General features: G+C 25.5%; 3 protein-coding genes across 4 annotated transcripts in view; all 3 read left to right on the top strand.

Moving 5' to 3' along the window:
- Positions 1-13,260, top strand: part of LOC100211290 (BTB/POZ domain-containing protein KCTD3) — a 38,836-nt gene that overhangs the window by 20,136 nt on the left and 5,440 nt on the right. For both annotated transcript variants that reach the window (XM_065805401.1, XM_065805402.1), the window contains exons 9-15: positions 351-478; positions 796-840; positions 1,266-1,381; positions 1,453-1,540; positions 4,632-4,748; positions 4,942-5,112; positions 5,182-5,337. In XM_065805401.1, coding sequence (XP_065661473.1) covers positions 351-478; positions 796-840; positions 1,266-1,381; positions 1,453-1,540; positions 4,632-4,748; positions 4,942-5,112; positions 5,182-5,337 — 821 coding nt within the window. The remainder of the gene's footprint in view (positions 1-350; positions 479-795; positions 841-1,265; positions 1,382-1,452; positions 1,541-4,631; positions 4,749-4,941; positions 5,113-5,181; positions 5,338-13,260) is intronic.
- Positions 10,862-11,804, top strand: LOC136084724 (uncharacterized). Its single transcript, XM_065805404.1, has 2 exons — positions 10,862-11,333; positions 11,481-11,804. Exons 1-2 carry the CDS (start codon positions 11,008-11,010, stop codon positions 11,659-11,661), a joined length of 507 nt encoding a protein of 168 aa, XP_065661476.1. The 5' UTR covers positions 10,862-11,007; the 3' UTR covers positions 11,662-11,804.
- Positions 12,066-13,205, top strand: LOC136084723 (uncharacterized). The gene is made up of 3 exons (XM_065805403.1): positions 12,066-12,516; positions 12,644-12,808; positions 12,882-13,205. The coding sequence occupies exons 1-3, from the start codon at positions 12,202-12,204 to the stop codon at positions 13,062-13,064; spliced, it is 663 nt and encodes a 220-aa protein (XP_065661475.1). The 5' UTR covers positions 12,066-12,201; the 3' UTR covers positions 13,065-13,205.

Here is a 13,260-nt window from a genome sequence, read left to right on the forward strand (position 1 = left end):
TTTAAAAAAAATAAATAAAAACCGTTAACTTATGAAAAAATGTCTTCAAAAGATAACAGTTTTTATTTATTATCTTTAAATGTATTATTTTTAGTGCGTTCAAAAACTAATGTCTTCTAGGAGAGTTGTGATGTAAAAAACTAGGAGAGTTGTGAATTAAAAATTTAAATTCAAATGGTTATTTTAAATGTGTGATTTTTTTAATGCACCAAAAGGCAAACTTTTAGCAGATGTTAGACAAAAATAATTATTTTAGACTTAATTTTGACTTTTTTTTTTTGTTGTTAACTCTTGTACTTTTCTTTATTTAGATTGCATGTTTTACTCCTTATAATCATTATTTTTTTTAGATTAGAAGATTCAATTGGTTGGGAGTGTATATTTACAACTCCATATTTAGAAAATTGTTTAGAGAAAATTTCAATTAATGTAAAAATGCCTGGAACACTTGGAAATAAGTTGCTTGCTTGTTCTTCTGGTAAATTTTTTGGTGTTGTTAATTAAAACGGCTTATTCTTTTAATTTAAAAATTTTTTTTTTTTTTTTTAATAATTTATATTTGTTAAAAAGTTTTTATTAGAATGGATTAGATATATTTAGCCAATATATTAAAATAGTGGTTTAAAAAAACCTGATTTAAAAATAACTTCAACTCAAAACCTTTGAAAAAGATCAGTGGCTTATATGTTATCTGAGAAAATATTTACTGTGACAATAAATCAGTATTACTTCAAAAAGTTGTATTTTTTATTTTTATTTTTTAAACTTAATTTTCTTATCTTTTTTTGTTTTCAGGCTCAAAGATTCGATTATGGAATTGTGACACTGGTACTCATATTGGTGAGAAGATATTTATGATGTTCCATAACTTTTATAAGTCAAAATTGTTAGAAGTAATTTTGTAATAGTAACAATACTAGTAATGATATAAATAGCAATAATGATAATAATAATAATAATAATAATAATAGTAATTATAATAACAAATAATTGACGATTAAAAAAAAATCATTTAAGTTCTAATTATAAAAATATATAGTTAAAAATACGATTCATTTAGATTTCCATTTAGAAATGATTTTTTTTTTTGTAAAAAAAAAAAAGGAAAAAACTTTTAAATTTATTTTTGATAATTTTTTTAATCGTTTTAAAATTAATTTTTCAATTTTAGTTGAAAATGTTTATTTACAAAGATCTTAAGTGTTATTTACTAAGAGTATTTTTTTGTTCGTGTTTTGTTCATTAAAAATTTTTAATATTTTTAGGAGTGTTTGATTTGTCTGTTCCTGTTGATTCATTATCATTTTTTGGCAGCCATTTGGTTGCAATCAGTTTTACTGGAAAAATTGGTGTGTGGAATGTTATAACTCAAAGTTGGAGGGTAACTTGACTTTTTAGATTGATAATGAAATTTGTAAAATTTGTATTATTTTTTTATTTATCATCTGGCAGATTCAAGATGTTATTGCAATTTCAAGTTATGATACAGCTGGTTCATTTCTTTTATTGGGTGGAACTAATGGAGTTATTTACTATGTTGGCAAGTCTTTTTAAACTCATATATCATTTTTATTATTTCTATTAATACTATTATTTCATATCAGTCATCAAATACAGCTCAAGAAAAAAAAAAAAAAAAAAATTAAGTTATGGTCAAACTTTCAGTTTTGGTCCAACTTTCAAGTTATGGTCAAACTTTACTTATAAACATTTCATTATTAACAAATGTTAATAATGAAATGTTTATAAGTAAAGTTTTTTTTGTCTGATGTTCTATACAAAACAGATTGAAATATCATAAAGAGAAGTTAGCTAGTATGTAGTTTGTGTAATTTTTTTTTTATTTTGCAATATCAGAACTCATTTTTACCATTTTTTTGTTTTTAAAATGATTTTTTACATTTTAAATTGTATTCAATGGCTGATGATTCTATAATAAAAGTTTTTTTTTATTCTTTTTTATAATACAAATACACGCACATATACATATATAAAATATAAAATTAAATATATATATATATATATATATATATATATATATATATATATATATATATATATATATATACATATATATATATATATATATATATATATATATACATATATATATATATATATATATATATATATACATATATATATATATATATATATATATATATATATACATATATATATATATATATATATATATATATATATATATATATATATATATATATATACATATATATATATATATATATATATATATATATATATATATATATATATATATATATATATATATATATATATATATATATATATATATAATTGCCGTTGCATATGATCATGTGAATGTGACCTTAAGTTTGTCTCCATGGCTTCTTGAACCTTTTCCTTTGTCTGAAAATCCGAATCCTTGCGATAAAATTCAAATGAAGAGAAAGCATGTCTGTCCAACAAGTTAAGTTGGGGCTATATGGAGGTTGAATGACAGGGGTGACTTTTTTCTCAGAAAGAAAGTCTCTGACTGCAGCAGACACATGTGGCCTGGCATTATCGTGCTGAAGGAGCATTGTGTTCCATGTTACTCTTTTCAAGCCTTTGTTGACAAAATTAGAATGCATATTTGATAGGAATATTTAAAGCCTCTACACTTCTGAATTGACCGGTTGTGAACAATCGGATCCATTGTGAACAAATTGATCTTTTCATCAATTTTTTGGTGATTATTGAATAAACTGAACCAAAAGAAATGTTTACGACATCACAAATTTGCTCTATTGTTAAAAATTTGTCTTCATTAAGCAGTTGTTGAATGATCTCAATGTTGTCTATAGTTGTTGAAGATTTCTTTTTTATAATAAAGACATTGACTTTGCTTTATATAAGTTTTTTTTAACCATTTTAAGTTTAAAATTTATACTCTTTATATGTTAGTGTTATAGAATATATAAGCTTTTTAAGAAATAAAAGCTTTTAAAGAGTGTGAAAATGCACCCCAGGCTGTAGTTATGAATTTGTGAGCATCAGATGGAAACTACTGATTATGACAACAAATCTCAATTAACAATCTAATACCAACTTTGTCAATTTGCATTATAGCTTTAATTATTCAAATGACCTAAAATTAAAATATTTATTTTAGTAAGCATATATGTACATAAGTTAATGTTAAGAATATCTATAAAAAATTTTATTCCCAAGAATATTAAAACACGAATTATATGAACTTTTTGATAATACTAATATAAGAGATAATATATATTATATAATAAAAAATATATATATATATATAAATTAAATATATATTCAAAAGAAAATTATAAATTATTATATATCAGAAATTAGTATTTTAGTATATACTAGCAAAAAGAAAAAGTACTTATAAAATTCTGGATTTTTATATGGCTGTTTTTTATGTCTTCAGCTGTACCTAAGGAGCTAAAGTCCCTTAAATTACCTATATTTTTGCAAAAAATATAATGTATGTCTATTATATCTAATTTATATTTTATTCAAGTTTGTATAACTTGGTTAATATCTTTTTTTGTGCTTACATATTTTTTACTGTTTCATGATAAAGGTATTGTAATATCATAGTTTTTTTGTTACTTAAAGTTTAATACAATTGTAAATTTAATAGGCTATTACATTTTCAAATTGTTGGTATGATTAAAAAGATATTAATTCATAAATATGGCATCATAACACGATGTAAAGTAAACTTCCTAACCAGAAACCATCAATGTTTTTGCAAAAGTTGACACAACTACAAGAGATATTTTTAAAAATAAATAATTTACAAGATATATTTAAAAAAAATATATATATATATGTTTTTTATATATATTAATTATATTTATTATTAAATTTTATTTATCACTTATTATTTAAATTATATTAATTATTTAATTTTATCTATCACTTATTCAAGTTTATCGACATTTATTTAATGCAGTTTCTCAGCTCGAGTACTTCAGTGTTTACTCTAGCTGATGACTTTTTTGTTGCAATTAAAGATTTTATTTGGTAATGGCATATCTATATATTTAATAAACTAACAAATAGTCATACTTTGATTAAGCAATCAAAGTATGACTATTTTTTCAAAGTAGAACTAGCAATTAATCTAGGGTTTTATGCTGGTTTGTACTAATGAGGCCCTCTCTCTCTTAGATAAGGTCCAATATTGTTGTTAATGTATGTTGGTAATGTTACACCTTCTCTAGTTGCTCAAGCTGGAGCCTTGTATTATTTTTCCATTGTTCTATTGTTGTAAGGTTGCATCTTTTTCACTATTTCTATAAAAACATATGTATATATGTATGTATATATATATATATATATATATATATATATATATATATATATATATATATATATATATATATATATATATATATATATTTATATATATATATATATATATATATATATAGTATATAAAGCAGTAAATTAATCACAAAACTAATCAGCAGTATTAAGTGAAGAAACCATCCTCCGTGCTTTTAATACATACTTTAATTTTAGGTTTAATGTTTATAAATATTTGTGATAAAAATGTTTTGTCATAAAAATTTGATGCATAAAATTTTTTAAATTTTTATACTCAAGTTTTGTCTTATTAAACATCTTTTTAGATATGGAAAAATTTCCACTTAGAATGAAAGATAACGATTTACTAGTCACCGAGTTGTTTAAAGACCCAAATGGTGATTCCATTACAGCAATGTCTGTTTATCTCACACCTAGAGCAAGTTTGTGAATTATTTTAACATTAAATTACATTGATTTGATTTAATGTAGTTGATATTTTAATATCAACTACATTAAATACAAATTTGTTTAACAAAAAAATATTAATTCAATAATAATAAAAAGCAATTCAAAAGTTTTAGTAAATCTTTTGTAATAGTTTGATTTTTTTCGAATTCTTGGTTTTAATTTTAGCATTTGCTGGAAATTGGATTGAAATAGCATATGGGACAAGTTCTGGCACAGTAAGGGTTATTGTTCATCATCCTGAGACAATAAATAGTGGTCCACAGCTTTTTCAGACATTTACAGTACATAGAAGCAGTGTTAAGCGTGTTATATTAAGTGAAAAGCATCTAATTTCAGGTGAAAACATTGTTTGTTTGTTTTTCAATTTTATTATAGAATTTTTTAATAAGTAATTTTCTATTTCAGTTTGTTCTGAGTATAATCATGTTCGAACCTGGAGTGTTACTCGATTTCGTGGTATGATCTCCACTCAACCTGGACCTAAATCTCTTTCTTCTTTTAATATAATTGCTTTAGAGCAAGGCCATCCTCATCCTAGCTATAAATGTGGAAACTGTATAGGTAGGTAGGCTGTACGTAGGTATGTTTTTATTTATTAGATACCTGTGATTAATATTTCTATCAAAATCAATATGCCTCATCATTTAGAAATAAAATGGTCTGAAAGCCGAAAAGAAGATGCAAACTTTGATATTACTTAAAAATTTTTTTTTTTTTTGAAAGTTACTAGGATATAAAAAAAGTTGTTAAAGTGTGAAAAAATGGCTGATAGTAAATATGAAAGAAGTAAATGAAGTTTGTCCCAAATAAAAAAATGCAATGTTGGTATTTCATACAAGAACAGATAAAATGCAATGTTGATATTTCATATTAGAACAGATAGAAGATATATAAGTCTCAAGTAAATTTACAATAGACCTCTTCACAATTCCGATAATTTCGTGCGCGCATATTTAATAGTATGTCATGGTTCCTTATGTGCAGAATCGCATGAAAAAAAATTAAATAAACAGATATATTAAGAAAGTATTCTTGAATGAAACAGTTGTTTGCATGAGATTTCTTTTTTATAATAAAGACATTGACTTTGCTTTATATAAGTATTTTTTAACCATTTTAAGTTTAAAATTTATACTCTTTATATGTTAGTGTTATAGAATATATAAGCTTTTTAAGAAATAAAAGCTTTTAAAGAGTGTGAAAATGCACAATGATTATTATATATATATATATATATATATATATATATATATATATATATATATATATATATATATATATATATATATATATACATATATATATAAATATATATATATATATATATGAATTCGAAATCTTAACAAAAAACACAAATCCTCCATTATATCTGTTCCGTTATTTAATTTATTTGGTTAAATACAAACAAACATTAGCGTTTTTTGTAATCAAACAGAATATGCACTGTTTTTTATAATGCGAAATTTTTAAATCAGACTTATTTTGCTTATGCAAAAAGTACTAAGAGTTTAACAAAGATGCCTGAGTATCTTTCTAATAAGATATTCATATTTTAATCCTTTTCTTGTAAAAAAAAAAAAAAAAAAAATCTTTTGTTCTGATACTTATAGATTTTTATTTTACAACACAATAACTTTATTTAGTGGTTTTCATACAATAAATAGGCACCTGTAAGAGTTGTGGTATTCGTTGAATTGTGTTCAAAAATATGTGTAATTTAAATTAAAACTTATTATGTTTATCTTATGTTTATTTTTTTACAAATTGTAGGCCTAGATGCTTACTTACATATGTACTGACTATTTATTATTATCAGCCAAGTTATTGTTTATATGATTAAGATAATTAAGTGGTTAATACTACATGCTTATCTTGTTTTCAATTCCAGTTTATGTTATTCAAAGTAAATATTTGATAAAGAAAATGTCACTAATTAAAACAAAGAAAAATGACATTGAACCAACCAAATTAAAAAAGTCGGTAAAAAAGAAATACTTGAAAGTATTGAAATCAACTAACAAAATATGCTTGGCTGGATATCCGCTAGAAGATTTAAAAATAAGCTCTTTGCCCACTACCAGAAATGTTTATAAATTTTCAGGTTAGGCTTAATACTATGTTAAGACTGAAGTTATAACTTTATGTTTTTGAACGTTTATTTAAAGTTTTAAATTATTTGCATCATCCATTTCAAGGTATCACTTGCAAGTTATTGATAGCTCTTATGAAGAGTTTACTAAAGTTAGGGAGGCATTGCACACTCGAAGCAACATTTTGAAATCTAAGTTAGCTGCATTGCTTACTATTAAATCAGTCAAATCATCTTTTGGGATAAGGCTGGCATTCCTTATAAACGAGACAAGTACATTATTGACAATATTTTAAGGCTACATGACAAATGGAGGTTGCCTGCAAAATCTAAAAATAGGATTTCTAATAAGAAGAGTTTACTTGAACAAAACTTTATTCAATCATAAGATGGCATTTTTGATATTAGTTCTCCTAGCTAATATTGCGTTAAAAATGATAAATGCAGGAAAGCCACTTGCTATTAACTCTGGAATACCTAATCTTCCATCTGTTCACAAGAACTCAGAGATATTGTCATATATTGGGAAAAGATCTTGGTTGCTCTTTCATAACTTGAATGATAACGGTAAATGGCTCAAACTTCCTCCTTCAGAATGGGAGGAAGATGGAAACTTTTTAAAGATGAAACATTTTATTAAAACAGTCAAGGTTACAAACGATGTTGCAGAGTGAGGAATCAAGTTATGTTCAGATTATCGTCAGATACTCACAAATGTGAGACAAAGGTATTTTAAAAAAGTATTTAAAATTTTATTCAGATTATTTGGCTAATTTTAGGATGAGGAAGTACAAAACGAAATAATAGAAGTTGTTGAAAATCGTAGAAAACTTGTAGGTAATTTCAATAAGAAAGAGTTATACATCCTAGAAAACTTTTTTTTCACAATAACAATTTTTATATGGTAAGGAACAACTTTTTATGCAGCCACGTGTAATTTTCAAATTTTTAGATTTTGGCCAACCCTAATATATATATATATATATATATATATATATATATATATATATATATATATATATATATATATATATATATATATATATATATGTATTACCATTTTGCATTCTTCTTTCCCAAAAGCTCATTTTTGTTACTCAATATTAAGTACTATTTAGAGCTTTTACACTCACTGTACAATTTTTTTTTTCCTCAATACAAATATTATATAGCAAAAACATAAAAACTGTATAGATTTTAAACTTAAAATGTTTAAAATAAAATTATATAAAGCAAGATCAATGTCTATTTTATGGAAAAATAAAAAATTTCTAGTAATCAACTGTTTCTTTCAAAGTTACAATCTTAATTTATATGTGTATTTACATGTTTTCATGCAATTCTCTGCATAAAAAACCACAATGTACTATTAAATATGCCTGCACATGAAATTATGTGAAGATGTCTATTTATTGAATATATGGGTTCGATGTAAAAAGATGTAAAATGGAACACTTATATAAATTCATCCAATGTCACCATTATTACAATAATTATACGCAGAAAAGTTTTATTTTGCCTAAATTTCAACAGCTAATACAAACTCATGCATTTACAAAGAAGATTCGCATTCATGATGCCCATTATAAATGTGATCTCTTCTTTGTGAATTCTAAGCAATTAAAAAGTTATGACTGTTATATATTATATGGTTATATCATTAGCAAATTGTCAGGAAGATCATTAATTCAGATGAGAAACTATATGCGTTAGTGGTGTAGTTATAGACCACTCGCTTCATAAGCAAGAAGTTCCGAGTTCGATCCCCACCATGTCCCTCGTAGTACCACGCTCAACTTATTTCTCCGTGCAGCGGCCTTGTTCATCTAATTTCTTGCAATCATTAAATGATGTTTGTTCTCAGAAGGTGAAAAAGATGGTAGTAATATTTATGATAGAAAATAACTGCTGATTAAGATGTAGATTATTTATAATAAATAAATAAAAATTGTATAGTAAACAACTAAAACCCCAGTTATCTAATTTTTTATAAATTTAACTTTAATTTAACCTTTATGAGTTAAATTGAAATGAAATAAAACTTTGTTAGATTATTCATCAAATATGTTTTACTTTCTCAATAATGCTATTTTTTATCAAATTTTATTGAATAAACATTTGTTAAAAAAATATTGAAAATTTTTCTATCAATAAACTGATATCCGGTGCAAAAACTGTGTACTGGAAGCTGTTAAGACCAGTGAAACCATGCTTTACAGCAAAAATCCAGAAGAAAGAAAAGAAGTTGTAAATACTAAATAAAGTATTATGTAAAAATAAGCTGTAAATAGAATTCTAAAAATACGAGAAGTAGGAAATGAGGTAACTCAAGTTGAAGATAGTAGTGTCAGATTAAGAAGAACACTAGAAATAAATCCTAATGCTGAACAGCTGTCAGACCTTATAGCATAGAACTTAAGTGTAACTGAGCCACCATGTACCTGTACTCTTACATCTGCCACAATCAAAGAGTTTGTAAACTGTCCTATGGAAGTTGACTGAACTACTCCTACACAGTTAACTAAATCTGCAAGCCATGTTTACTCACAAGAACGAAGAGAATTGTATATACATGCTCAGCTGGCCAGTAAACATTTAATGTCAAAAAAAGTAGCAAAAAATTTTAAGTTAGCTAAAAACTTGGTTTTTCTGTTATTAATTTACTTTTAAAAGTGAGTAGGGGTCTCTTCTTTTTTTATTATTAATGTATACAATTGCAGAGAGAGAGAGAGGAGAGTAATTGAAAGGGTACAGACAAAGGGATCTAAAATCAGTGGCTTTACTGTTTACATACTTTATATAATCTGCCCAGCCTCTTCTAAAATCTATTTTGTGGGCCTTAAACACGAAAAGGAAAAATAGGTTTGTGTAAGTAGCATCAATGCTCACTTAATAATTTTTAAAATTTCAATATTAACATTCCATCTTACACGATGTTAATGGCGCAGTAATATCATGAAAGTTGAGAGTGGAGCAAATAGGGTTATGGATTTGCAGGATATGTATAGAGGTGAGCCCCTTCCTTTGAGTAAATTTGGCATGAAGGGAACTTTTGCTCCTTCGTATACAATGTTAATAGATAAAGAAAGGTTATCAGCACTAATCCAGAAACAAATTTTTAAAAATGGCTCATGTCTAAAACAACCAAAAATGTGAAATATTAAAATTTACCATGCTAGCACTTATTGGAATTTTGTTTTTTCATGTGTTTAACTAAAAGTCAAAATACATATTTTTTTTAATAGTCAAAATATTTTTACTACTCTTTTTTGGTTTTCAAAAAAAAAAAATCGACACACTCTAGTTTAATATTTAAATTGTAAAAGTCAATTAAAATAAAAACAGAAAAACAAAAGTTTTATTATAATTAAAATAAAATCTGCGAAACTTTTTTTCAAATTTCTAAGCAAACATAGATGTTTGAAAAAAAAGTTGGCGAACTCTGCGTGTGTTTTTCTGTAATTTTTATGTTAAAATTTTGCACAATTGTCAATTTGTTGAACCCTATTTCAAGATTTTGTGCTGACCTAATCTGACCTAAAATCGTTTTAAAGTGAAAATTTTTTGCCAAACTTATTTTTACTAGTTCTGAGATCTGCATATATATGCATACATAAATACATACATACATAGAACTAAAATATTGTAAAATAGCCGTACATACATACATACATACATACATACATACATACATACATACATACATACACACATACATACATACATACATACATACATACATACATACATACATACATACATACATACATACATACATACATACATACATACATACATACATACATACATACATACATACATGCATACATACATACATACGTACATACATACGTACATACATACATACGTACATACATACATACATACATACATACATACATACATACATACATATACATTAGGGTGGGGCACTTACAAATATTTTAAAGATATCTTAAGGGTTATTTTTGTAGCCTGATATATCTATTTTTAGATTATGTTTTGTTTTATTGCAAAAGATGATGGAAATGGTCAGCCTACCCATTAAAATACATGATGGTTATATTTGGGAGTTAGGGGGAAGGGTTAAGTTAAAAAAATCGGTAATTTTTTAAATGTTTATCTTAGTGTAAATAAAAATAATGCAAACAAGCAATAGTTTTGGAAAAATATCTCATCGTGAAGTTTTTCTTGTTGGAAAAAGTATTGGAACAATACCTAATACACAATTGCCAACTAAAAAAACTGTATTGCAATATTACCATTACAGAGATCTTATGCTAAGAGCTGATTTTCCAAACATTTCCTCAGTTAGTATAGCTTCATGTCCTCTTGGTGATTTCTTTACTGCACAATGTGCTGAAATAGGCGGTTGTCTCCAAAAATGTTTACCATGTGTTGTTTATGAGGTGAAGAAAATATGGCAAAAAGCAGGAATTCCTTTTATTAATACTGACAAGCATATCAGGTTTTTATAAATTTAAAATAATTTTAGTTTTTAGTTTAATCTAATTTTAAATTTATGTTATATAAGTAGCAATTATAAAGTCATACAATTTTATATATTTATAATAAATTACATTAATTTTAATGCATTCTTCTACATTTGTTTTAGAGACAAGATTGTTGACTTAAAAAAGAAGAGCAAAGATTTAAACAAACACAGGAACCGTTTAAGTACAAATTTAGTTTTAAAAAGAGAACAGTTTTCAAGAATGCTAGAGGAGGTATTTGATGTAAGTCAAAAGAATTGTGAAGGTATTATTATGAAAGATAAAACTAAAGATAAAAACTAAAAAACTAGAAGAGAAGATGCAGATTTTCTTAACGACCAGAAAGGAGCGTGTGTTCAGAAAATGTTGGGTAAAGATAAAATTTCACAAAAATTTGTAAAAAACAAAACAAAAAGAGAAATGAAAATAAGAAATCAAAGAACAAAAGAGTCCGTAAGAAAACATAAAGAGTTGGTTACTGAGAAATATGAAAACACAACAAAAAATTTTAATACTTTAGATGATAACCAAGATAAAGAGTATCTACAGCCTTCTAGAAAAATTAGAAAATCTAATGTTGTTCCTCTTATCGTTTCAAAAAATATAGGAAAAGATTTAGCTCCAACAGCATCACGATATGGAATAAGTTCGACTGCACTGAGTGTAACTCTTGCTTCTCTTATAAATAATAGTTCTGGAACGACAGATGATTTTTCTATTTCTAAATGAAGTATTTTGAGGCAGAAAAAATTAAGTATAAGAAAAACTGCCTGTAATATTAAAGACAACTTTATTACATTGGCTAAGGGTAAAAGTCTTACTGTGCATTTTGACTCAAAAATTATGTTAGAAATGAAAGAACTTGGTAAAGAAAAAGTTGAAAGAGTAGCTGTACTAATCAGTTCACCAGATCTCTCAGAATCCCAACTTTTGGGTATTTTAATTGTGAAAGATGGCACTGCTGAGTCTCTTGGGAAAGCAATCAAAAAAACTTTACAAGACTGGGAGCTATTTGACTATGTTGATTGTCTTTCTTTTGACACCACAGTTACAAATACTGGTTGGCTAAAAGGAGTCTGTACTCTTATTGAGCAGTGGAGAGAAAAAGCTTTAATTTGGATGGCTTGTCGTCATCACGTTTATGGATTACATATTAAGGTAAATATTGAAAAAGTCATATAATATTTTTATATTTATTTATATATTTAATTATTAATATTTCTTGATGAATTAAATGCTTTAGTAATAAAAATTTTTTAAATGATTTGAAATATATATATTTTAGCACTTTTCAAATGTTCTTACTGGTGGTAAAACAAGTGGACCTAAGACTGAGTTATTTGATAGGCTGAAGGGTAGTTGGAAATCGATTCTTGAAAAGAAGATAAATTATGATAACCTAAAGAGATTTGACTCAGAAAAAAAAATTATATCTTTTTTGGAAAAGCAGGTTGGTTTAATTGTCCTGATTAGATTAATGTGTTTAATTATAAGTTTTTATAATAAAGTTTTTTGAAATTTAGGCTTCTGAATCATTAACATTCCTTCAAAATTGCCTAGATAATGATATATTTCCAAGAAATGACTACCAGTATTTTATACAATTAGCAGTTCTTTGGTTAGGTGGCAAAGTAAAAAAATTTCAATTTAGATTTCCATGGCTTCGCATCATGCCAGGTTTATGGCACAGGGAGTTTATTATTTAACATATGATCTTCTTCAGCCACATTTCAGTAACTTATGTCCTAACATAATATCATTGCAAGAGGGAAAGCTTCTTTAGATCTAAAAGCTATTAATAAAATATTACAATATTCTGAATTCAGTTTCAAACCAGCAGAAGCCGTACTGAAATCACTTAAAAAGCACAATTGGTATTTAAATGAAAGATTTGTGGTTATG

The sequence above is a fragment of the Hydra vulgaris genome, chromosome 09, assembly GCF_038396675.1.
Source record: "Hydra vulgaris chromosome 09, alternate assembly HydraT2T_AEP".
Taxonomy (NCBI): Eukaryota; Metazoa; Cnidaria; class Hydrozoa; order Anthoathecata; family Hydridae; genus Hydra; species Hydra vulgaris.

Coding starts and splice junctions, on each gene's coding strand:
- LOC136084724 (XM_065805404.1), top strand. CDS start 11,008: ATGCAAACAAGCAATAGTTTTGGAAAAATATCTCATCGTGAAGTTTTT. Junction 11,334..11,480: donor AATACTGACAAGCATATCAG/GTTTTTATAAAT, acceptor CATTTGTTTTAG/AGACAAGATTGTTGACTTAA.
- LOC136084723 (XM_065805403.1), top strand. CDS start 12,202: ATGTTAGAAATGAAAGAACTTGGTAAAGAAAAAGTTGAAAGAGTAGCT. Junction 12,517..12,643: donor TTTATGGATTACATATTAAG/GTAAATATTGAA, acceptor TATATATTTTAG/CACTTTTCAAATGTTCTTAC. Junction 12,809..12,881: donor TATCTTTTTTGGAAAAGCAG/GTTGGTTTAATT, acceptor TTTGAAATTTAG/GCTTCTGAATCATTAACATT.